Below are 26,120 nucleotides of genomic sequence, written 5' to 3' on the forward strand. Positions count from 1 at the left end.
TCGTCTATGTCACAGCTACAAGCTTTTTTAAAGCACATTTTTGGATCTGTCCCAATTTGAATAAAGAAATACTCAGAAATGCACATTTTAATCTTAATTTTGTTTACATACGTTCTCCATCATCAGTAAAACACCACAAGAAAATGTTAAAAACACAAAAAAGCACAATTTTAATCAGAGTGGGAAATTCCACTGTCATCTCTTTTTCGCAGAAAGAGAGAAAAAAGAAAGCATGACTATGTACAGAACTCATAAAATGAAAAAAAAAATATTCTCATTACAAAACATCTAAAGACCATTGAAGTGACACTGCTGGAAAGGTGCAGTAGCACATGTCAGCATGCTGTTTGTGAACTGTTGATCTCAGAGATGAGCAATGACACACTCTGCCAGGCCATCACACAGAAATTGTGCCAAACAAACCATCAGAGCTCCAGTGATTACTGCCGGAAGGCAAACATTTGTTTGGCCGCTCTGTACAAGCACAGATAGGCTTTGGCCGCATTGACAGGGTCACCTAAATTGTGTCCGTGACGCCTGATCCTTGGTCAAGACCATTAAGAAGAAAACTGGTTTTGTTGATAATGTATTGATCAGCGTGTGATGGATGACCCCTGGGGGGAAATATAAGTAAAAGTTCCCGGTGGAGTGAAGGAGCAGAGCAGATCTGGCCAACGGAACAGAGAGAAAAGCCATGCCTTCTGTGGTGCTGATTTACCTGACAGCTGTGATTTGCTCAGAAACATGGACGCATGCTTTGTCCCTGTATCCCGAGCCAAACCAAGAGCAGCAGGCAGGTAAGACTCAAACTTAATCAAGTTGAATTATTAATGTAAAGTAAGCACAAGACTCAGAGTGCAAATAATAAAATGTAAACTTCATTTTAACAGAATTTATTCAGAAATTAGTGTCAGAGGTTGAGGATGGGGCCAGTGTCGCTGAGGGGGACAAGATGGACATGAGTAACCTGTATCCTTTACTGATGCAGCAGAATGGAGGAAGAGACCTCTGGCACAAAGGTAAAAAAAAACAAAAAAAACACATTGTCCTTGCCAACATATGCAAAACAAGAATGTAAAATTATGCAAGTAACCGACGGACAACTTTTATCTTCAGCAACCAAAGATGCAGCACAACAGGACAAGTATCCCAACATGGTAAGCCTCAGAATCCAACTTTACATCAGGAAACTGCAATACAGTGCTTTAAAAAATTTGCCTTTTGTAAATAAAGAAAAAGAAAATTAAGAAAGTAACCAGGGAGAGTGAACGATCCCAAAATTTTGTCACATGAAATTCAAAAATTTGATATATTGAAACCCTCAAGCCTTTTTTCCAAATAGATTTATTATATATACACATATTTAAATGGTTTTTAAAAAAAAGGAAATCTTTAAAACTTAGTTTAATACCATTGAAATCGTATTCAGAGAAGATACCAGAGTATTATGTGGACTAGCTGTGTTTTTCCACACATGAGTGCCTCCAGCTTTTCTTATCATGCCTCTTATTTTTAGGTTGAGGACCTAAAAGAAGTCGTCTTGAAGCTGGCAGCAGCCGACAGGCTACGATCGCAGGGTTTCGTCCGATCAGAGCAGAGCTTGCCAAAAACAAACAAAAGAGGTGACTTTCTTCCTCATAAGCAGATCATAACACTCACTTATTCTTTAGTGTTTTTCCTAACAAAACATCATTTATTCAGATTTTTTTTTTGCAACGTCAATTTCAAAAGGGAACAGAAAAAGTGAAGTGAAAAAAAGTCCAAAAGATTTTCCATTTTGAAATGTGTTTACAAGGACAACGGTAATTAAATGTGTTGGACAATATTTTTTTTTGTAAGGCCTGGGCCTACATTTAACAGTTTTCTTTAAAAGAGTTTAAAAAATGCAAGGCAAGTAAATGATGCACTGTTAAATGTAAAGATTCATCCTTATGTTTGCACAGATTTTTATGTCTTTTTTGGCAGAAAAAGGAAATTTTCCACAAGATTTTATGGCTTTTTTGAAAAATGCAGAGCTTCCCATGCTTTCCTCAGAAGGTAAAGCAGGTTAAAAGCACGTAAAGCAGAACAACATTGTGATAAAGCAACATACAAAGTCTCTGAAATTGTAGGAGGTTGTTTAAATTCTATAAAACATTTCACTTGAAACCCCGTCTTTTTTTCCAGCATGTTTCTGGAAATACTGTGTAACCAACTAGAGCCCAGCGGCAGGAGCTTTGGAGAGACTCTGTTGGAACCGCCCTCCCTCTCCCATGTCGATTTTATTTCTCCTTAGACGGTGCATTCATCATGTACATCGGAAGAAAAGGACATATATTTTCAAATCTCTGGACTTGTCTTTTTTTCCGCCTCAAAATAAACTTGAATATCAGAATGCAATGGATGTGAAATGGTGTTATTGCTCTTGTAACAGATGAACCACATTAGACCTAAAAAGTGTTGTGTCATCTGACAGGATAGGCTCACAAATCGGAACAAAGTCATTAACATTGTGATACTTTTTATTGGAGAAACAACTTGACCATATTTCTCAAAAGTCTTCCTTCAGAGGAACATTTAGGGATGCATCACACATTAAAAAAAGAACTGTTCCTGCAGCAAGTGCTCATACAAACACAGTTATATAAACTTCAACTTTGATACTGAAAAATAACAATATTTACACCATAAACAGCATTTTTGCTAAATGATAATCAACAGTCAATTGCACATTTGGCCTTTTTGTGCCTAAAGGAATGATGGAGGAATAGTCAATCTGGGTAACCAGAAAAATGTGTTATTCATGGTGTTTTATTAGCTCAGAGTATCATAAAAGCCTGCTTATCACCAGTTAATTGTTTGGGTAGTGGCGCCCTCTACAGATCATATTGTCTCCATGCATGGCTGAACTTTCACGTGCAAAAATTTTCAATAAAGAATAAAAAGTCTATTTCCTATTGTTGGCCACGCTGAAGTAGGCCTTCTCAATCTCAATATCGGCTGGGCATGTCTGCACGAACTCCTCTCGTTCTGAGGCGTTCTGAAGGTATCTCCAAACGCCTGTGAAGTGAGCCGGGATGTCAAAGTCACAGTACTTTTTGGAGGCAACCTGAAATGACAGCAGGTCATAACAGACCAGAGGAAGAAAGAGGAGACGTTATTTCTTTTTTACAGGAAATCCCTGATTTTTAGTTTAATTTAAATATGACTTTAAGAGGTTAAAGCAATTACACGATTTTACCAACTAAAAGATTGGAAGGAGCAAAAGACACATTTTAGATTCTGAAGTGTTGACATCACCCCAACCATTTATGTTCAAGCGGCCACTTTCGATGAAAAGTCTATGCAATCGTGCGCACACTAAAATTGCGGGCTGCCACATCTGGAATGCATGTGATAACGCGTTGCTGCACAAGTTTTTAAGTCAAGGCACTGGCTCTACGAACAAATCGGGCGTTCATTGATCGCTTGCCAAATGTTCAACGGGTTGCAGCACTGTGACCAATCAGGGATTAGGATTTGATAGTGACGTGTATGTAGCGTCCTTTTCAAAAACACGGACGTGTCGACTTTTGTAAACATGATCATGAAGGACAGCTTGAAACAGGACAGCTTTGGGCTAAATGTGTGTTCCAGAATGTGTGTTTACCATCACATACCCGGTGTGAATGTAGCTTAAAACCAATTTTGGGGTTTTAAAAATTACAAGTAACGAATGACAGTTCAAATTTCTGAAATTAATCACAATTACTGGACTAAAGAAGCCCTCGATACTTCGTTACTTAGGTTCTGCAACCTTTGACATTTTCTCTCGGTTAAATGAAATGAAACGGAGGTTAAATTAAAATAAAAAACGTAGTTACTGGAGCATTCGTGCACGCATATGCAGATTTGGGGATCGGTCACAGTAAAGATATGCCCTCATTGCTGCGGTCACATTGCTTTGCTAATAAAACAAAATTATTTCTTGAACCAGGTTCATACAATGCACAAAGTCATTGCTTTAAAAATAAAGTTAAATGAAAGAAACAAGGATCTTGTTTGTGCTGTTTTTCCCTTAAGAATTTGTATACGAGTGGAAAAAAAGTAAAGTAAAGTAAGGAGTAGCCAGTTTTTTTTTCAAACAGGTAATGAGTAAAGTAATTTAATTATAAGTTTAATCCAGTAACTAAGTAAAGTAATCAATTGCTTTTTAAAAGTCATTTACCTAACACATCTTAAAACAGGTCAAACTTTGCTTAATGCTTCAGATGGAACACTTTCTGAAACAAAAACAGAACTAAGAAAGGGTGAAATATTATAGAAAAAACGGCTCCCAGGAATGAGTCAGGAAGGAGGTCTTCCACACCAAAGAGCTGGCTTTAAAGTTGTTTGACTCGCAAACGACACATCAGTACTCTGCTCTGCTGCTCACCTGCTTGCTCCTCGAGGATGAGAGGACTCCTTGTAGCATCTCTTTTTGTCTCTTTTTTTTAGCCAGTTTGGAAAGAAACGTGACTGCAGCAATTATGTGCGTGTACATGCATCAGTAACTCCAGAGTTTTTTTCTTCAATTAACCTCTGTGTCTTTTCATTTAACCAAGAGAAAATGTCAGGACCTACAAAACCAAAGTAACGAAGGTTTCTATTGTCCAGTTATTGTAATTAATTGTCAAAATGTAAACTGTTATTCGTTACATTCCTCGTTACTGACAAAAATAATTAAATTACAGTAATCTGTTACCCCCAGCAATGTTTGAGTTTGGTTGAATTTTAGACCGTTCTTTGATTTCGAACTCTTTGTTATTCATGATTTCCTTTCACTATTTAGCACCTTGAACCACAAATTTGGCTTTTATATATTGTTTTTAAATCACGCCGGAGATGGAGGAGTTTAACTTTCAGCATGACTAACTTTTCTGTTGACATGCACTGGAGCTTGATATTTTTCTTTGGAGTTTGCTGGGAAAACACTCCCTTCTTGGAAGAGTGAACAGTCTCACATTTGTTCTGGGTACACCCCAGTCCAGTGATCCTTCAGATGTATGGATCTTTAAGCCTCCTGAGCATCAGGAGTTTGTCAAACTAATGAAAGTTTCTCACCATGATAACGTGAAGCTTGGGCAGCAGGTTGCAGTCCGCTAAGGTGAGGCGGTTTCCATCCAGGAACTTCCTGTTGGAGGTGCTGATTGTTTCTGTTGAGTGGTGGTCGATCTCCTCGGGCAGTGGAGAGTTCAGGTAGTCATCCAGGCGCTTGAACTCCTTCAGCAGGTTTTTCTTCTGAACTGGAGGGTCAGACAGAAGTGTGATTGACTGTTCTGTCCTTCTTCCACGCAGTTAAATCCAGGTACTCAGTAATCAAACTTACCAGCATTGTTCGGACTGTTTTTGATGAAGGCAGAGAACTTTGCAAAAATATCAGCGCCCACGTCAAAGGACTCTTTGTTTTGAGGGCTGAGATGAGGATACCTTCAGAGCAGAGGAATTAGGGAGTACAGAATAAACCATCATCAAAATCAAGCTTCGCTGGTATTTGTGGAATGGATGGACGCAGCAGTACCTGGGAGGGGCCAGTGTTTGTTCTAGAAACTCCTCGATTTTGATAAAGTCTGTTTTGAGGGTGCCGTTGTAAAGCAGGAAAGGAGGGTTTGTCCCAGGGGCCAGGTCCTTGAGCTCAGCTGGTTTCCTGGAGAAATGAGACGTGAGGGGTGGAGGTGGAGTTTCAGCAGCACCAAACACTGAGACTCAGTCGGTTATTGACACTGTCAGAATTAAATATGGCGCTCTGGATGAATGATCCCAGCTGCTGGTGTACACAGCTCTGGGAGTGGTCGTCCAGATGGAAAAAGCCTGTTTGTGTGTAATGAATCGCTCATTTATCAGTGTCCCTTTAAAGTTTCCTGATCCTATTTGGCCTGTCACCCCTGAGAAATTCACACAATGACACCTTGATCAAAGAAGGTGTTTGTTTGAAGTAGATAGAGGGCTCTTTGTGCAGGTCAGCTTTACGAGCTCCTCCCGTTAGTTCCAAAAAACAACACCACTTTTAACCAGTTCACTTTTTAAGAGTTCTGCTTGAAAGTCCCTAAAACCAGCTGCTCAGGAAACATTTTTTTTTCTTTTGCCAGCAGAGGGGTTTCTTACTTCCTCATGTCAACGGTGGTCACTGTAAACTTGACTCCTTTCAGCCAGAGCACCATGAAGAGCCTCTGACAGAAGGGGCAGTTCCCCACGTTCTCACCATCATGTCCAGCCTGAAAAACAAGAAAAATATTATCAGAAAGTTTGTCGTTACTCTGTCAAATGAGTGAAAAAATGTGTTGCCAGGATGCCAGCTGATGAATTAAAGGACTATTTTGGTCGTGAGCAGAGTGTCTACAATGTTTAAAAGACATTTCCTGTTGGAAAGGGAAATGCAGGCATTGTACTACAATGTAGGGGGAGCCTTCAAACTCAGAAAAAATGTCAATAAGCATTTTTTTTCAGCACAAAATATGCTTTTTTTCTTTATATTATCCAAATCTGTCATCTATAACATTAAATAAAGTCCACTTTTACTGTTTTTACTTCTTAGACAGACACAACATACAGTTTTGCTCAAATGACCTTGCTGTGAGGATGATAACGCCCTGTCTCTACAAACAGATGTTCCACATTAAAGGACAAAAAACTCCAATATGCAAGGGTGCGACTGATAATATTTTATTTATGTGATGACTGCTCTTGGAATGACTATATTTCAACATGTGCGTGAGTAATGTGGGTGTGCCTGGTTCAGGCTGGAGGCCAGTCAGTCTCCCTGCTCCCTGCTGCTGTGGCTGGCTGTGCAGTGATAAGATGGCCTTTCAGTCTGGGGGCAGAGTTAACTGATAAACAGCCCGCTGTGACCCTCAGCAGGGCAACAAACATCTAAACATCTGCTGCAGGTGGTGTCAGAGGACAGCTGCACTCCACAACAGAGTCGTCCTCTGATTGATGATGCTCAGTGGTTGCATTCCACGAAACTGCTAAATTACATTTTTTTTCATGTTGAGGGAAAATGAAGAACACATAAAGATCCAAGCCACATGAAAGCAAATACTACTCAGAATGAAGCTTTAATAGAGAAGTCTGAGTAAAACTGAACAGAAAAGACTCACCTTAACGAACAACTCAATGATTGGCTCCTTTTCAGAGTTCTGCTGAAGTGCCATGACTCCAAGAATATTTTTAAGCTTATTTTCCTTTTTGTCCAAGTTCTTCCCTACAAAGAAAGATTCTCCTGGAAGGAATAGTTAGGTTTTTCCAGAGTCAGTAAGGCAATAAGAGGCTGAGTCTTCTTATGAAGCTGGTTGTCCAGAACAACGCCTCACGCCTTTTTTCCCTTCTTCTGCTGAGGGCCTCTTGGAGGCTGTTGCTCCGAGCGTACTTTACAAGCACAGAGGAGGGAGGGTCCTGAAAGGTGGGCGGGTTACTCTCTCTTATATACCCGAAGCCAAACTGTGTGAGGACACAGCTAAAAATAGATTCCTCTATGAAACTGATAACAACCAGTGAGTCAAAACACACAAATCATCTGTTTGACTTCAATTCCAGCACTGTTAGTTACACACGACCGCTGAAACCACATTGCAAAAACAAAAGTCTGGATCTGAAGAAGTGAGAAAGAGGAACTTTTTCTTAGTGTTTGATAAAGATGTCTACCTTTTATTGTTGAACGAAGTGATTGAAAATTATTCTTTTTTAGCTTACAGTGCTTTTTACATAAAACATTTTAAAAGAAAATCTGTTTTAGTTGCTGAAATAAAACCTTATTCATGCTGTTTATATTCCAGGGAAACTGAAAAAACCTCAGATAAAATTTTAATCTTTGCATTCATAAATCCTGAACAGGGTGGGCAGGGTTGGCCCTTATGTTTAAAGTTCGTTTAATATCAATCAGGATACAGAATGAATATCCATACATTCCTGGAACAGTACATGCAAAACAAAGAAGTACCTCAAATTAACTGAATAAAAGTAAATATTTGGGTTCATCATTTTAAAAACATATTTAAGTCATCTACAGCAAAGTTGTTGAAAATTTTTTTGGCTAAAGAGTTCAAATATAAAGGAGATGACATGTTTTTCGGAATTATAACTAGAAAGCTATATTAACTGTTTATATAAACAAACAATTTGCAAACATCTTTCAAGATCTATGTTCTCCTGGTTTAATGTGTTCAGGTTCATGATCCTATCCTTTTAGAATAAGATGTGTCTCAGTTATATCTACGTTTTATGTTTTGTTGTTGTTGGCTATATGCTATCCCCTACTTTTTAATTGTTTTTAGGCTAATTGGGACGTATGTTCTTAAATTCCTCTTGTTGAATCTATACTACCAACGATGAAGGCAGTTCTGAAAGCAAAAGGGGGGCCAACCCGGTACTAGCAAGGGGTAAAGTGGTGTACTAGGAAGTGTATATTGCCAAGATTTACTGTTAAAAATCTTCATAACATCTACCACTTCCCTTTTACATGTTCATATTTACAAGTATCTGCTTTTATTGATGTTGTGCCGACACAATTTAATACAATAAATGATGCAAATGCTATAATAAAAACAAAAAGAACAAGATAAATAAAGAAAGGTAATTGTTGCATCGCCCTCATTACTCAAGTACAGTAAAAATAAAAACTATGGTAATGCAGTAAAACTACAAGTTTTACAAAAAGTTATTTTAGTAAGTGTAATGGTTTAAATACAACGTGTACTCCCCTCTGGTTGTAGTGGGGACACATTTGAAGTTTGTGTACATAGTGACACATGACTAAACTGTTAAGAGATTTTTTCAGCATGCCTTTTAGTCTCATAGTTAGAGCTCATAGGTCCGCAGTGCAGCTGCTGATGCACTTCTATTGACCACTTGAATGGTCAACCCATTATTTTCTGCTCACAGTTAGATGGTTAATCCCTTTTTTTTTTTTCACCGATTGAGAAAGATAAAATCCTGAAATATTGTACAGGTGTTTTTCAAATTTTTTTGAATGAACAGATTGGCTCTTTTCTAATGAATAAAATCAGATTTCTATTGAAACAGTCCCAGGAAAAGTCTGATAATTTAAGAAGTCAAACAATGATCACACTTTTTATGTTTAATTTGTCATCAATTTGTGGTGGTAAAACATCTTCCTTTTGTGTTCCCTTTGGATTCCTTCTGCCGTGTCTGTTTCAATTTCAGGAATTGTATCTTTGTGCTTTGAACGTGAAACAGACGTTGATCTCTTTTTGTGAAATCTCAGGGGAAGGGGAAGAGGTTTGGTAACATGTTTGCACAGAAGTGACGGGAATCCCCCTTCTCCTGGTGTGGTGTGCGTGAAAGGGAGCTGAATCTTTGGCACTTTTTTGCAAAAACATCTAACTTACAGTAAAAAGGAAGGGAAATTTAATGACGAAATCCCCGTTCTGATGCAAACTTCCCTAAAGACCTCAGCCAAAAGCATAGATAAGATTATGAAATGAATCACAAGGAAATTTAACAGAAAGTAAAGATGTCAGGATGTGTTCCATGTCTATCTCATTTATCTCGCTGAGGAAGGATGACCAAAACAAACCCATCACACTGAAATGTCCAACAAACCCCGGAAATCTGATGAATAGCTTTAAACCATCGCAGGAAATCTGACAGAGAGGGAGAACTGAAGGAAAGAAGATATCCTCCCATTTCTCTTTAAAATCATCCGAAGTCAGGAAGGTCACGACCTGATACTTCTCCAAAAAAACGTGCTGTCCTCCTACAAAAGCTCCATGATAGAGGGAGATTAATGAGTTTATTCCCACTCCCCTTGAGAGGCGAGAGGAATGCGTTTGTTGACAGTGTCATCATTACTTACACATATGTAAAGAAATGTTTCTCCTTTGGAAGGGTCAGTTTGCAAAAGTTTACTCAGTGTTTTTGAGGGCGTTCACATTAGAACGTGTGATAATACCCTGATAAATGGCTGTTTCTCATCACCTGCAGATAATATCCTGAGATCTGCCTTAGGCCTCTGACTTTTCTCATTTAGCTGTGAGGGAAAATGCTGCCATGAGTGAATGATAAAATTTTTGGGCTTGTTTTGCTTTTATGGAGTTACAGGAGTAGTTCCTTAAAATTGCCATGTAGATTTATCTAAAATGTCTGGGTTTTAAAAAAATGAAGAGAAACCATTTTTTTTTGTGGACATAGAGCCTTCTTGGTTGAGGTCACACACATCGGCTGTTAATGACCTGTTGGAAAACAACACTCCTTATCTTAAGAAACGGGGGTCCTCACTAATGATGCTACATATATGTTCACACTGCCCTCAGCAACATGAAAAGTCTATGTAAATGCGTATTTCAGGCTTCCATAATGTTCCAAAATGTGCCGCCACTGAACGTGGTTGAAAGTTAAATCAGGTCAAACTTTGACCAATCGGGGACTCAGATTTGGTAGTGATGTATGGATGCCGTCGCTTTTAAAAGGAGCAACAACTGTTTGAAAATTGATCATGGAGGAGAAATTAATATTTATGGTTTGTGCCCAGACAGCACTGTACGACACCAAGTCTTTCATATTTCGGAATCGAGCTGTGAAAGAAAAAGCCTGGAGCATATTTTCATCACTTTGACATTTCACATCAAGCCTCTTCCAGCTGCAGGTGATGGACACGTGCTAGTGTTGGGTAGTGACAGTCCAGTGTGAACACCATTTGGTGCATTTAGTGCTTCTTGAACGTGCCCAGTGTAAACGTAACATAAGAGGATGAAGCTTAATTTTGCTGTTGCATTGCCCTTATTTCTTACACAGGCAGAGACACAAAAGGCCAACTCAGTTTCTTTATTTAGCTTTTTTGGACCCTCTTGTTTTCAATATATGAGCTCATATTTGCTGTGTGAACTGGTGTACAGCAAACCCACGCTCTGCAGTGCCTGCTTTGTTTCTATTTTGAGTGATTTCCAGGTGGGGTAGTTCACTAATTCAATATGGATCACAAGATTTCCAGTATGGGAAAAAGTCTATGAAGTCATTACAGTTACTTGAAAGATTACCTCACTCTTTCCAAAAAAGAACAGTAGCTATATTAGGTATTCATTTTCAGAAACCTTGGAAAAATTCAAATTTATGCATAAACTATTTTCTATTTTAGGTATGTTTAAATTACAGGATCAATAAAAAAAAACAACTAAAAAAGACTAAAAAACCCTCACAGCAAACAAAGCTGTGACTACACATCAACTGCTAATAGTTTCGATGTTCCGATTGTGGAGGTGGCTGACATTGGGATTTGCTTAATTTTGTTAGTGAGTTCATATTTTTGTGTCTGCCCTCCAGGAACGTCTCTGCAGCGGCACTCAAGCACTCTTTTACAAACATCACATCACTGAAAGACTTTCTATGTTACCCCTAAAATAAATCCATGCAATCTGCAGTGCACACTCATGCAGTAAAAGAGCGTGTGATGAGTCGGGTTGATCTCTTGTCTTGGACTCTTCTGGAAGAAACGAAGCTCGAAACATGCTACTGCTGGACTGACGCGCCGTGCACGCTGCTCAAATCACGCTGCAGGACCTCTGGTGCTCCTTGTTTTAAGGCACAGAGTGACACTCCTAATGTGCGTTATAAAGTACACTACGGTTCAATCTATTGCTTTGAAAAAAAAAATTTATGTTGAGAAACATTCCAATGCTCTTTAATAAATGTTTCACAAAGCATCAGAAATGTTCAGAAGGGTTTTTGATGAGGAAGGATCAATGAGGGACATTCTTCAACCGTGTAGAGGTGAGGTGGGGGGTGGTTCTCCGTATTTGCAGATCCTGCATAGAAGACGGGAGGATACTGAAAATAATACCGTGATTCAGAGATGACATCATTCAGTGATGACAAAATTTAATGATTACATCATCAAATAATGACATTATGTGATGACATTCTATGATGTCATTATTTGATGATATTACACCATATCATCAAATAATGACATGTAATGACAAGCAATGATGTCATTTTGCATAATGGCATGATGGGATTTAAATGAACAAATACCCCCCAGAATTCAGCATTCCTTTATTTCAAGAAGAGATACAGAAACGTAATCAGCTATCAAGAATAAGTAAAATGATGCAACAGGAAAAAAACGTTTCAAAACTCTGGGCCGATATTGTTGATAATGAGAGTGACGTCGTCTTGGACGACGACTTTTATAACATGATTGTCTTCCCCGAGGAAAGTTCCAGTGAGGAGACCAGTCATGACTCTCTCATCCCCCAAGACAATTCATCTCAAATCTCTGATGGTGACAGGAAATTCAGTCAGAGTGACTGTGAAGGTGATCTGGAGGTCTACAATATGATGTCCCCTGACAAAAGCTACAACAATGAGAACGCAGATGAGCACAGTCTGGACTCTCAAGACAATTCATCTCAAATCTCTGATGGTGACAGGAAATTTAGTCAGAGTGACTTTGAAGGTGATCTTGAGTTTTACTACTCGATGTCCCCTGACAATAGCTACACTGATGAGAACGCCGATGAGCACAGTCTGGACTCTCCCACCCCCAGAGAATATCCATTTGGACCCTCTGATTCTGAAAATACTGATAGTGAGGATAACAATTCAAGTGATTCTGATTCAGAAGACTCAACATCAGAGGAGTCTCAAGAAAAAACTGACACCAACGATCTTAATGGATTGATCTCACTGCGCAAGAAGCTAAAAAGCTGTTTAGCTAAGAGGGAAAGGAAAATCACCAAAAAACTGGACTTCATAAAGAAATATGAGCAGGAGGCACTTAAGGCTGATGAAGATTGGTTGTTTTCTGAAAAAAGTATTGAGCAGGAGCGTCGCATTAGACAAGAGAGTCGGAAGGAAATCAGAGAACTTGAGGAGAAGATCCAGAATGTGACAGAGTTCCTCAAGGGTGAAAAGAAACCAAGCTACTCAGAGGGTTACAAGGCAGTTTTAAAAGAGACAGAAATGGTCACAAAACAACTGCTTGAAATCAACAATCTAAATTTACACATGGAAGATCAAATTGGAAAACAAAAGGAGAAAAGAGAAAATCTTAAAATTCAGTGGGTAGAGATGGTCTTTCTGTCCAACTTAGCTACCAATAGAAACAGCAACCAAGCAGAGACAATTGTGTGTGCAGCTCAACAGAAGACATCAACACAGATGGAATTTGATAGACCTGAAAGTGCCTCTGGATTGAACCAAATGACAGACTCTGCTTGTTTTAAATCACCGAAAAGTATTTTTACTATTGGAGCTGCACCTAAGAAAACAACCAATAGGAGAGGAAAAAATAAGACCATTTGCCCTAAAGCAAAGCCGGACGCCTCTTCTCAACTGCTGGACACACTGAAAGTGAATCCGTCACATCAGTTCAGTTGGGTTCAATCAGAAGAAGACGCCGTTAAAATCAGCAGCCAGGCTGAATCAAGTGGGTGTGAACCTCAGGAAAAGTCTTGCGAACAACAAAGTCCTTTTACAAAGAAAGTCTCGACATCGGACAAAGTAAAAGCCTCATTGTTGTTAGAACCTCAGAAGACTATCTTTACCATTGGAGCTGCACCTCAGAAAACAACCAATAGAAGAAAAAATAAGACCATTTGCCCTAAAGCAAAGCCGGACGCCTCTTCTCAACTGCTAAACACACTGAAAGTGAATCCGTCACATCAGTTCAGTTGGGTTCAATCAGAAGAAGCTGCTGTTAAAGTCAGCCGCAATGCATGCAGCTAAACATAGCTGTGAATATTAGATTAAATTAGCTAGTAGGAAAATAACTATTTTAGTAGAAAAAAAGGTGTGACAGTTTATGAAATGAATTTATGTTAAATTATTTAAAAACATTAGTGTTTTTTACAATGATAAATGTAAGTTGTCATTAATTTATTTGAAAGATTTATTTTTTATTTTGAAGTAGAGAAACAAGTCTTCAGTTGATAAATATTTGTAGGTCTTTTTTTATATATTATTCAAATATTTTTTTAGTTAGTTTATCTCTGTTTGACTTGTACCTTTGTTCAGTTTCTCTTGATCTTTATTCTAAATACCATGAATATAAAAAATTAAAAAATAGCTTTACGCACAAATATAAAAACATGTTAGGATATATTGTCTTAGACAAAACAAATACAAATATAGACCCATAAATATATCTATATACAGAAATTGCTTTACAGAAAAATATAATGATACATGAAATTGTAAAAAAAAATATATAAAGATAAAGTTGTTAAAGAAAATATGAAAAGAGATTAGACAAACATACAAATATATATACAGAGCCTTCAGTAAACCAACTTTAAAGGTGTGGAGGGGTTTGGGAGCTGGAGTGGTCCTAGGAGCTAAGATGTCTGCTGTAGTCACCCATAGTAGACAGGTCCTAAGTGACGAGTCAGACCAAGAGCAGTTCAAAGATCCTTCATGAGAAGACAACATGAAGTTCTGATAATGTTGCCGGAATTGGTGCCTCCCCAGCCCCACTGTCACATCCCTTTTAATCCATTCTGCCTACTTAAAAAGGAATGAATGTGTAACATAAAGACAAAACAAACCAACCCGTGAGGGATCAGCAATAAATGGCAGCTAGGCCGTTTATGACAAGTATTGTACCAATAAAGAGGAATAATAAATCATGGACACAAATGAAGGGGGGGTTGGTAAATTACAAATTAGAGAGCCTGGCTATTTCAACAACAAGGGAAGACAGAAATACAACACAAAGAACAGCAAACTGAAAAGACCTGTAGCGTAAAGAGACTAAATAGAAGCTCAACACCAGGACAAAAAACTCCTAAAGTAATAAATAAGGGCAAAACCAGACTGCAAAGGCAAAACCAGCTGAGTCCAACAACTGGGGCAGACTGAGACAAACAGAATCCACCCAGGAATTTCAGCCGCCCCTGGTCCAAGGAAGTCCAAGCACTTATATTTGCTTTGGACTTCCTTATCCGTTGTGCTATCTTATAGGTTCCAGATAGATAGATAGATAGAAGACTTTATTAATCCCACAATGGGGAAATTTCATTTATCTGTGGCAGCAAAAACGACATTCAGGAATAATCTATATAATATAACATCAAAAAAGGACATCACAAATGACATTCATATTAAATAATTAAAAATTATTATTAAAATTATTATTACAATTATGATCAAAAATGAGATTCTTATTAAATATTAAATAAATATTAAATATTAAATAAATGACCCCACCCTTACACTGACGTGTTATCCCTAACATGATAAATGTGAAAAGGATTTCATGTAATCCTAAAGGTGGAAAGGTTTCCTGTAATCCATGGACACCAGTGAAAATCACAAATTATTGAAGAAAAAAGGTTCAGTGCACTGTCTGGTGGGTCCAGATGACCCCTCTCCCAACATTAAAGTGCCTCGGATAGCACAATGGTTAAATGCTCAGTCTTCCAAATGGAGACTCACTATCAGCGGTAATAAAACACAGATATTTTATTTTAGAAAGCCTGGTGTACCTCAAAGTCCTTTTTAGTTTTATTTATTTTATTTTATTCTACCGGTACTCTTATGCATACTGATACTTACAAATATCTTGGTTTTGTTTTTCATAAAAATATGATGTTCTCAGAAGGAAGGCAGGTGCAATCAAAATCTGCTGAGGGCGCTTGGTGCAGTGATAAATAAGATGAAGGTCTGTCCTGAGTTAAGTTTTGACACGTTTAGTAAATTGTACGATGCCATGGTGGGATCTGTGTTATTTTATGCTGCAGGAGTGTGAAGTGTGATAAGGTTCAAAACAGAGCAATGACATACTTTCTGGGTGTACACAGATTCACCACTACAGCTGCCATAGAGGGGGACATGGGGTGGGAACCATGTGTCAGATTATAGAACCGGCTGGATACTTTACCTGAAGAGAGACTTACACCTAAAATTTTTGGATTGGGATGGATCTCACATTTATCCCTGATGTAAAGACGTGTTTAATATTTTGATGATGATTTTGAAGATGAATTTCAATTTTTGTTTTACTGTCCATTGTATGAAAAACACAGATTTATTTTATATGAGGTCATAGAAAAGAAATGTCCTGATTTATTTTTGTTATCTGAAGAGAAAATTTTACGTTGGCTTTTTGAAAATGGGACTTTCTGTTTGGCAACTTTTTTGGCAAAGGCATGGACAATAAGAATGGACACTTTGTATTCTGTTAGACTCTCATTGGGTGGACGATTCTATATTGCTATTTTAGTTATGTGATGCCCATTTTCTGGATTCTGTCTTCCAGTGTCATACAAGCCCATATAAGTCATATACGCTGGGCACATGAGTGCATGACACTTAAATAAAATCAAACTCAACTCGGTTGAGGCACCGGGTCAGCCAGAGCAGTGACATGATTAACGGCCGGAAACAGGAAAACAGCGAGAAAACAAAACAAACATACAAACACACAAAACAAATAACACACACACAAAGGCAATAAAACACACACACAATAGCAATAAAACACACACACAAAAGCCATAAAACACACACACACACACACCCACACACAAAACCAATAAGACACACACAAAAGCAATAAAACACACACAAAAGCAATAAAACACACACACACAAGCAATAAAACACACACACAAAAGCAATAAAACACACACACACACAAAACCAATAACACACATACACACACAAAATCAATAAAACTCTCACACACACACGCACACACCAACACACACACACAAAACCAATAAAAAACACACACACACAACCGATAAAACACACACACACAGACAAAACCAATAATACACATACACAAAACCAATAAAAAACACACACAGATACAAAACCTATAAAACAAACGTAAAGCCAACAAAACACACACACAACACCAAAAACACACATACACGCACACACACACACACACACAAAACCAATAAAACACACACACACACAAAACCAATAAAACACGCACACACGCGCACGCACGCACACACACACATTAAAATGATGGTTTCCATGAGCAAAGCTGATATTTATTTTGTCACTCTTGGTAACCAGCCTGGAGTTCTATCCAGCTCCACCACAGGCAGATTTTTACACTTTCTAACAGAGAGGGATTGTTTTCCTAGAAACACAATGGCACCATTGACCTTCTGGGAGCTCTCTACCAACACAACATCTATTATAACACAACCTTGGGTTTGTGACTTGATATTCACAATGCCTGTTACTTGGAGTTTCTGCTGTTCTTTCTGTTTATGTTCTCTTCTTCTGGGACTAAGGTTATCTCCTGCACTTTCTGCACCTGACTTCTCTTGTGAGTGCCTTTTTTTCAGGTTGTTCATGCATTCGGGGGGGGGGGATAATGCTGATGCATGACTTTCCAGTTGTGTGGTTTTCCAACAGGAAGCTTAAAAAAACATTTCCTAATATATTTGAACTTCCTGCTTTGAAAGCAGCTGGTAAAACTCCTGCTGGCTCAGGCTGAGGAGGCTGCAAAAACAACAGAACTCAGATTTTCACTCAACGGAACCACAAAAAAATAAAAAGAACAAGTCGCCTGCAGCTGGTTGTACACTTCAGCCTTTAATTTCATTTGGAATTTTTTACTCTCAACGTGTTTTAAAATGAAATGCTGATCACAGCTCCCTGACAAACATTCAGAAGAACTTCAGACACAATGGTAGCCAAACAAAATGTTTTATGTGATATGAACTTGTGTGTTTGCAATATTTAACACATTTCAGGTGTATATTTGTATCATTTTTGTGTGAGGCAATGGGACTCTAATTTTAAAACCGCTTTTGAATGATTTTTCTAGAATAGATAAGGTTTTAGAACGACTAAGAATAAGTTTTAGTTTGTTTTATGTAGCTATAACTTTCAGCAAGTATTAACCATAATAACTGCAGGCAATTTGCACGTTATTCAGTAAGCTTTACAATACCACAGTTTTATTTAGTTAAAACATTTTTACTTCAGTTTTCTAAACTTTTGAATATGTTTGTATCTGTATTTCTTTTGTCTTGTAGTTCTCTAAACATCTGATTAGTATGAATTGAGTGACAGAATTATTGTTTTCATTTCATGACAAGTTCCAGACGTTTTTTGTGAAGTTGTTCATTTTAAACTAATCTCTGACTCAGTCAGACTGACATCAGACCTTAATTTTGCAGTAGTATATTTCTGAAAAAGTCTATGTGAAAGTTATGTGGTCTTTAAAAAACAACAACGTATGTACAGTAGAGAAAATAAGTATTTTATCCCTTGCTGATTCAGTAGGTTTCCCCACTTAAACATGAATTGACAGTCTGCCATTTTAATGGCCTAATTCATTTTAACAGTGAAAGATAGAAAATCACAAAGAAAATCCAAAAATCAACGAAATAATTTATTTGCATTTCATTGAAGGAAAAAGGTGTTTGTTCCCCCAGTAACCATTAAGAGTTTAGGTTCACACAGACCATTTAGACTCTGCTAAGATCACTTTGACTGCACCTGTCCACAGAATCTTTCAGTCAGACTCAAACTCTCCAACATGGAAAAGACTAAAGAGCCCTCAGTTGATTTAAAGGAGAAGACTGCAGATCTGCACAAGACTGGAATGGACTACAAAACCATCAGCAAGAAGCCGGGTGTTAAAAGGGCAAATGTTGGTGTAAATGTGCCAAAATACAAGAACATGGCCATCAATCCACCTTTAGGTCTGAGGCTGCAAACGAGATCTGACTTGGAGAGGTTTCCATGATCATGAGGACAGAGAGGAATCTGCCTAAAACAATTCGGCAGATGCAAATGGAGATGCAAATCAAAGCAGCTGGAACCATAGTCACCAAGAAAATCATTGGCAATACTTTACGCCGCAATGGTTAAACGTCTTGCATTGCTGAAAAAGTACCCCTGCTTGAGAAGACACTTGTGCAGACCCACCTGAGGTTTGCCAGTGAACACCTTCATTATTAAAAGAGTGATTGAGAGAAGGTGCTGTGGTTAAGTGAAACCATAACTGAGCTCTGTGGCATCAACTCAACCTGTCGTGTTTGGAGTAAGAGAAATGCTGCCTATGACCCCAAGAACACCATCCCCACAGATTAGCATGGAGGGGGAAACAAACGCAGTATAAACAAGCAAAAATAACTCCAATTGTTGCTTTTGCACTAATTATAAACATTTAAAGCTTTTATCATTTCATTTTTTGGAACCTTATTTCGTCTGTATAGAAATGTGACAAAACAGTTCACAAAGACACACACAAAGACATAAACACACAAAGCACAGGATCCAAGGAGCGGATGGGAGTGGAGACTTCAGTCCAGAATCTGCTCGTCACTGTCAGACGTGTGTGTGTGTGTGTGTGTGAGTGTGGTCAGAGTCCCAACATTGTCTTGAGTAGTTACACCCAGTGACTAAGACCATGCGGACACCACCCTGTTCACAATCCATGCAATGCTCCAAGAACTGAACAAAGAATTTCCTGCGTCATCATCAATGCCTCACAAACAAAATAAAAAATAAGATCTTTGTAATCATTAGTTTTCTGTTGGTCATCTTGTGCTTTATTTCAGCGTATCTCCAGAGTATCCTGAAGAACCACACGGCTCACGCTTGTGAAGGAGAAATGTTCAGCATCGAATGCCCCTCCAGGACGTCTGTGGCCATTCTCTCAGCCTTCTATGGACGCCGTGTTCCTTACAAGCATTTATGCCCTGCTGCAAATGCAAACATCACTGAAGACGACGACACGGAGTGCATATCCTCTGTTGCCATGGAGGTACACAGCATGAGAACACCCAACTTAAGTTCTTCTATGACTCACAGCTGTTGCAGAAGACAGAGGTCAGCAGTTTTTTCCTGCACTTGCAGAAGGTGTTGTCAGAATGTCAGGACCAGCAGTCATGTCACCTCCAGGTTCTCAGTCCAGTGTTTGGACTGGACCCCTGTCCCCTCACCACCAAGTACCTCCTAGTGTACTACAAGTGCAGACCAGGTACAGGAAACAAACTGGACAATGAGCTCAATAACACAAATTAACATTTTAATTTATAAAATTTTGTATTTTTCTGTTAAATATACAGTCAAGAAGTTAAGTAAAAAATCAGTGCTCAGCCATGATTTAATATTAAAAGTACAAACTAAGCTAGGGTGTCATTAAAAAACACGTTTCCACCTTTAAAAAATAGATTACCATTATAAATGACACAAAGTAAGAACTTATCAGATTTGTATGAAGTTTAATTTTTCTTGCTTTTTTCAAATTATTTTTAATTTATAATTCATGTTGGTAAGTTTGATCATCACATTTTGCTTTTGTTTTTGCTTTTTTAATATTTAAAAAAAAAAGTTATGTTTGTGGTTACTTTTTCATCTCAAAAAAGTAATTCTAAAAAGTATTTCCAATTATTTTTAAGTGTTAGAATCAGGCGTTAAAGATAAAGAAAAATGGTTAAAGCTTTTGTAGCAGCATGGCTCTTAAAATACCAAGGAAAAAATAGCTCACAGATCACCTGCAAAATCTTTGCCAGCCTCTCAAACTCCTCAACTCCCAGAAGACGTAAGCAGCCACAGGATGTGGTGAACCAAATCTGATGCACCAAGTCCCCACCCTGTAACAGTCATGACTCCATACCCACCACCACTGTTTTCAAAAGGCTGCCCCCAGAAACCACTTCTCTCAATGATTACAAACACACTACTGATGCTCTCAGAAAACACACAATTGGTGAAAGTGGTATATATTTTGTTGTTTTATCTTAAATCGTCTTGGTTATGCTTTCTCTCTGCAGAGCATCATCGCATCAGACTTGTGTGTGAAAATGAGCGAATGAGGCTGACGTGTAAAAATGAGACTGTCCTCGCCATCTACTCTGCCACGTTTGGACACCTGCTGCACGGCAGTCCAAACTGTCCTCAGGAACCAGGGCCTCAGACGGACATGGGTCTGACAATAAATGACATTTACCAGCTACATTGACAAACCTGTAGTCACTTTTGCTGAGATGGATTGCTGTTTTTTTAACTTTCAAAGCTACTTGTCAGAAATGTTTGTGCATTAAAGGTAAATCAATACTTTTTTAAACTGCAGAGTGTTTGTCACCCGTGGCTCTGAGGAGAGTGTCCCGCAGGTGTCATGGCAGAGCAAACTGTTCAGTGCTGGCAGACACTAAAACCTTTGGGGACCCTTGCTTTCCTGGCACCCGCAAACACTTGCGGGTATCCTTCACATGTGGTAAACTATGGACCAGATGTTACCAATGGAAGCAATGCAGTTTACAGCTTAAAGTAAACGTCTCTCCTCTTCTCTTTAGTGCCTAAATATCTCCTTGAAGACGTTGGCCGAGGGTCGACGGATCCTTTTATGATCTCGGATTACACTCACGGTGAGAAAGGCAGAGCATCTTCACAGTTTTGCTGACTTGACCGGCCTCTGACCCCTGTCCCCTGCAGGTGGATGGTACACTGGCCCCACCTACAGGCCTCAAAACAAACTGTTAACCGACTCTTTGGAGATCTTTGAAAAATTATTGGGTATGTGCACCAATGCCTTTGGACATCAGATGAGATCCATGCAAGATTCCCATGTATTTGAAGGCGGAGTGTGGATGAATTCACTCTTTACAACACAAAAACTGATTACCCGTATTTTTCGCACTATAAGACGCACCGGATTATAAGGCACATCATCAAGAGCTGCGAATACATGTGCAAAATATCTTTGATCGAATCAAAGATCGGATTAAAATTGAACTGTGTACATGGTCCCAGAAAAACTATCTGATTATAACAAACATTTACATATGCCACACTGTCTAAATCATTTGGACAAACGCAGAACTCTCTAAAATACCGGAGACGACTATTCCGTTGTAAACAAAGAAACCTGCAGCATAGAGTGAGATGATCTTTTAAATGTACTTTTATTATTGTTATCTTCTTTCTCTTTCGGCTTTTCCCATCAGGGGTCGCCACAGCGAATCATCCTTTTCCACCTCACTCTATCATGAACATCTTCTACCCTAACATTAGCCAACTTCATGTCCTCTGTTAAGACATCCATGTATCTCCTCTTTGGCCGTCCTCTTGCCCTCCGGCCAGGCAGCTCCATCTCCAACATCCTTCTACCAATATATCCACTATCCCTCCTCTGAACATGTCCAAACCATCTCAGTCTGGCTTCTCTGACTTTGTCGCTAACACAGGCAACATGAGCCGTCCCTCTGATGTACTCGTTCCTTATCCTGTCTAACCTGGTCACTCCTAAGGAGAACCTCAACATCTTCATCTCCGCTACCTCCATCTCAGCCTCTTGTCTCTGTCTCACTGCTACCGTCTCTAACCCATAGAGCAGAGCTGGTCTCACCACTGTCTTGTACACCTTTCCTTTGAGTCTTGTTGACACTCTTCTGTCACACAACACTGCTGACACTTTCCTCCAACCGCTCCAACCTGCCTGCACTCGCCTCTTCACCTCTTTTCCACACTCCCCATCACACTGAACTGTTGACCCCAAGTACTTAAACTCCTGCACCTTCTTCACCTCAGTCCCCTGTAACCTAACGCTTCTACCTTGATCCCTCTCGTTCAGACACATGTATTCTGTCTTACTACGACTGACCTTCATGCCTCTTCTTTCCAGAGCAAACCTCCACCTCTCTAGCTGTTCCTCCACCTGCTCTCTACTCTCACTGCAAATTACAATGTCATCCGCAAACATCATTGTCCAGGGAGATTCCTGTCTTACCTCGTCTGTCAGCCTGTCCATCAGCATAGCAAACAAAAAAGGACTCAAAGCTGATCCTTGGTGTAGTCCCACCTCCACCTTGAACTCCTCTGTCTGACCTACAGCACATCTCACCACCGTCATACTTCTCTCATACATGTTTATTATTGTTATGATTATTATTAAGTGCTTGTTTGCTCATAATTTTTTTAATCCGTGCTTTTTTTCTTGGTGGACAACAACATTTAGCCGTGGATGAACTTAAAATCCGTGCAGGCAATGCCACAATCTGCATCTTGACTGAACGTAAATATATGTGGATAACGTCAGCTGTTATTTAGTCTGGACACGACTGGAAACATGAATTCACATGATTGTTTACACGGTTTCTCATGACTGTGTGGCATTTCTCCATTCAAAAGGTTTAAAGATTTTAATTAAACAGTCTGATTCCCCTGGAACGCACCAGTTCTAAATAAAATGACTTAAATGTCATTAAAAAAAACAAAAAAGACTACATTGGAATATACTAATCATTTGCTGCTTTTAGCTAATCATACTTTTTCTTCTGAAACAAAAGTCTTAAAAAAAATGTAACTTATGTTACGTTCGCCCAACCTTCAGGACCAACTAACCCATGTTCAACTGCTGTTCACATGGAGCCCTTCTCCACTTCGGCCTTCGGCTTTAAGTAAAAAAAATAATAAATGTTTTTAACCCTTGTGCTATCTTAGATGACCCCACCCTTGCATTGACGTGTTCTCCCTACCACGACAAAGGTGGATAAAGGTGGAAAGATTTCATGTAATCCATGGACAACAGTGAAGATCACAAATCATTGAAGAAAAAAGGTTCAGAGCACTGTCTAGTGGGTCTAGATGACCCAACTCCCAATGGTAAAGTGCCTAGGATAGTACAAGGGTTACGTGCGCCCTAAAGTGCGGAAAACACTGTGACTGATTTTGCCTCCTTCTCTCTTCCAAGCCCGGCTTGTAGCCTTTACCCTGTTGTAACCCATCTGCTGGCTGTTTACTATATGTGTTCACTAATCATAACCCAGCTAATGAGTTAGTTTGATAGATTTCATAAACAGAGCTGAAAGGCTCCATTGGCTTTACCGACATCTTTTTTACTCTGTCATGGAAGCACAAGACCAACGACCAATGTAACCACAAGAAAAACTAAAGATGTGAATTAGACCAATAAACCATGAAAAAGTAACAGTCTATCTTCAGTTGTTGACAATGAAAATGGTTCCTTATAAGAAGAAATCCAAACATCTGTGAAAAGTACTACAGTATAAATATGATTGTTTCAATTAAAACATTTTTCTTTGGATTCAATTTTAAGAGCTACATCTTATTTTGAAAGAACTTCCATAGAGGTTAAGATACTTTTGTGAACTATTTCTGAATTTCTAGCAAATTCTAAAACAAAAGAAGTTGACGTTTGTTAGAGGTACAGATTTGTTCTATTAAAACACCCTGAGACATTTTTAAATAGATTAAAACATTTTTTCTCCAGAATAGCCATGCGAGAATGTGATCAGTAACCTATGACTTTGATTTGACCTGTGATCCTGCACAACTCTCTTCTAGATCTACCTGAGCGGGTGGCTCTCTACTTCGTCTCTGGCATTTGTGCAGGGCTCATGTTCCTCCTCTGCCTGTTTTGTCTTCACTCCACACTCGTCAGAGATGTTAAAGATCTGGCTTCTGACCTTAAGCACGAACTGAAAGCGTCCCGTAGGAGACGCAAGGAGCTCATGGACAACCTGTTTGATGACGAAATCTCTGACACGTCATCCTTCCGTCGCCTCACAAAGTCCTACCGGGCGGCAGACATCTTCAGCCTGTCAGCAGTAACTGCAGAACCCGTAGAACGTCAGGCTGAGAGAAACTTGGAAAATGGGGACATCTGGCCACACCTGGACTCCAGCCCCTATGCCATTCATATGATCACATCCTATAACAACTAAGTCAGTGTTTGGCCTCTGCTTTGAAATGCTTCTTTAAAGTTTAACCTTAAATGAGCTTAGTTAATGCTGACATGATTCTGCAAGACTTGAGAGCTACTGTAAGAACTAAGTCTAGAACCTAAAGCTAGTGAGGTGATTAATGCCAGATGGACTTGGCTGATGCGCAAAGCGCCAAAATAAAAAGCAAAATGTATAATAGACATCAAAGATGACATAGCAACACCTAAAGGCCAAATTGCTTACAATGGCTCCTACACCTACTTCCAGCATGCCAGCTGTGCCGAGTTCATCTGACCCCCAGGACAACTCCTTTGGTTGCTGTGACTGCTCTGGTTTCTTCCCCAGGCAATGGCTGCTGGCCCCTGGACTCAGGAACTCAAGATACTGGAGCTGCAAACCTGACGCATGGTGGATCTCGCAGCCTATTGAACGATCAAACAGCGCCCCCACACTGCACGTTGGGGGCACTAACAAATACAAAAGGTTTATTAGTGGTGCCAAGAGACAGCTGTGCACAGAGTAGGCCCTCAGAATAAGAAATGCTATGATTGACTCTGCTTGCTTTCTTTATAACAGTCTTTATTAAAAATCATAGTCATAATTAAAAAGAAAATATTAGTAAAAACAGCTGAACTCACCTGACCCATTCTAAAAATTGTGCTCGCTTTTTAAATGGGTCTCAATTGTGTTGAAGGGTTAAATTTAAAGCATATATGATCATAAAAATACATAAATATCCAAACTGATTTAAACCAGTTCCTGGTTTAAATGCACATACAATATATTCTTCTTCCTTCCTTTGTAGAGAGGCTCAGACCTTAAAATCTGTTAGATTGATCTGATGGGATGAGTGCTGTAAAGGTTGACCTGCTTCATTTTTTGGTGGTTTTGAAAGGAGTTGGCTTTACCGGGCTCTAATATGTGGCACATTTAGAGGTTTTGCATGTCAGCAACATTTTGCTGTAAAACTTTGTCAACGGTCAATGAAGGAAAATAAAAAATGTGCCTTTTACCCGTTACAGGAAACAAACTCTAACATGTAAGATTTATGCAGGTTGATCAAAATGGGTCAAACAACCGTTTTGAACAAATCCTTCTGGGAATTAAAGTTTGATAAATATAAAAGACATCTGTGAGGCAGTTTTTGTGAGGCATCAGTTCTGTACAAAATGATTAACATTGTGGGCTGCTTCAGATTGAATTTAAAGCAATCTGAGCTGAGTAGTTTGTTTCCTATCACTGTGTTGAGATCACATTTGTTCTAAAGTAATTTGTTCTAAAGAAATGATAACATAACTGTACACTACTAAACTGTATGTAAAATAAATTGAGTACAAACATATTTAATATGTACTGAAGTGTAGAAGCGTCTTGCATTCTATTAAAAAAACAAGTGATCTTTGTTCCTAATTTTTTTTGTGTTTTAAAAAAACAACAACAAATAAAATAAACAACAACTGGTGTTTTTCATTCATTTTTTTTGTTCTAAATAAAGCAAAG

General features: G+C 38.9%; 3 protein-coding genes across 4 annotated transcripts; 2 read left to right on the forward strand and 1 right to left on the reverse strand.

The window, feature by feature from the left end:
• Positions 1–158: 158 nt before the first annotated feature.
• On the forward strand, positions 159–2,379 carry LOC101162136. The gene is made up of 5 exons (XM_004073090.4): positions 159–797; positions 891–1,019; positions 1,117–1,157; positions 1,517–1,622; positions 2,167–2,379. Exons 1-5 carry the CDS (start codon positions 695–697, stop codon positions 2,196–2,198), a joined length of 411 nt encoding a protein of 136 aa, XP_004073138.1. The 5' UTR covers positions 159–694; the 3' UTR covers positions 2,199–2,379.
• A 104-nt stretch (positions 2,380–2,483) lies between these two features.
• clic2 (chloride intracellular channel 2) lies at positions 2,484–7,390 on the reverse strand. Its single transcript, XM_004073091.3, has 6 exons — positions 7,098–7,390; positions 6,103–6,212; positions 5,519–5,644; positions 5,327–5,427; positions 5,062–5,243; positions 2,484–3,088 (listed from the first exon to the last, which is right to left on the reverse strand). Exons 1-6 carry the CDS (start codon positions 7,149–7,151, stop codon positions 2,927–2,929), a joined length of 735 nt encoding a protein of 244 aa, XP_004073139.1. The 5' UTR covers positions 7,152–7,390; the 3' UTR covers positions 2,484–2,926.
• Positions 7,391–17,080: 9,690 nt separating this feature from the next.
• LOC105354852 (protein eva-1 homolog C) lies at positions 17,081–26,018 on the forward strand. Of its 2 annotated transcripts, XM_011479927.3 has the most exons (8): positions 17,081–17,242; positions 19,491–19,696; positions 19,789–19,912; positions 20,709–20,861; positions 21,008–21,151; positions 21,231–21,302; positions 21,370–21,450; positions 24,241–26,018. In XM_011479927.3, the coding sequence occupies exons 1-8, from the start codon at positions 17,146–17,148 to the stop codon at positions 24,618–24,620; spliced, it is 1,257 nt and encodes a 418-aa protein (XP_011478229.3). In that variant the 5' UTR covers positions 17,081–17,145; the 3' UTR covers positions 24,621–26,018. The 2 variants fall into 2 exon arrangements, with proteins under 2 accessions (XP_011478229.3, XP_023814779.1); XM_023959011.1 differs by lacking the exon at positions 21,370–21,450 and having other exon boundaries at positions 17,083–17,242.
• Positions 26,019–26,120: the final 102 nt, after the last annotated feature.

Source organism: Oryzias latipes, chromosome 10 (genome assembly GCF_002234675.1).
Source record: "Oryzias latipes chromosome 10, ASM223467v1".
Lineage (NCBI taxonomy): Eukaryota > Metazoa > Chordata > Actinopteri > Beloniformes > Adrianichthyidae > Oryzias > Oryzias latipes.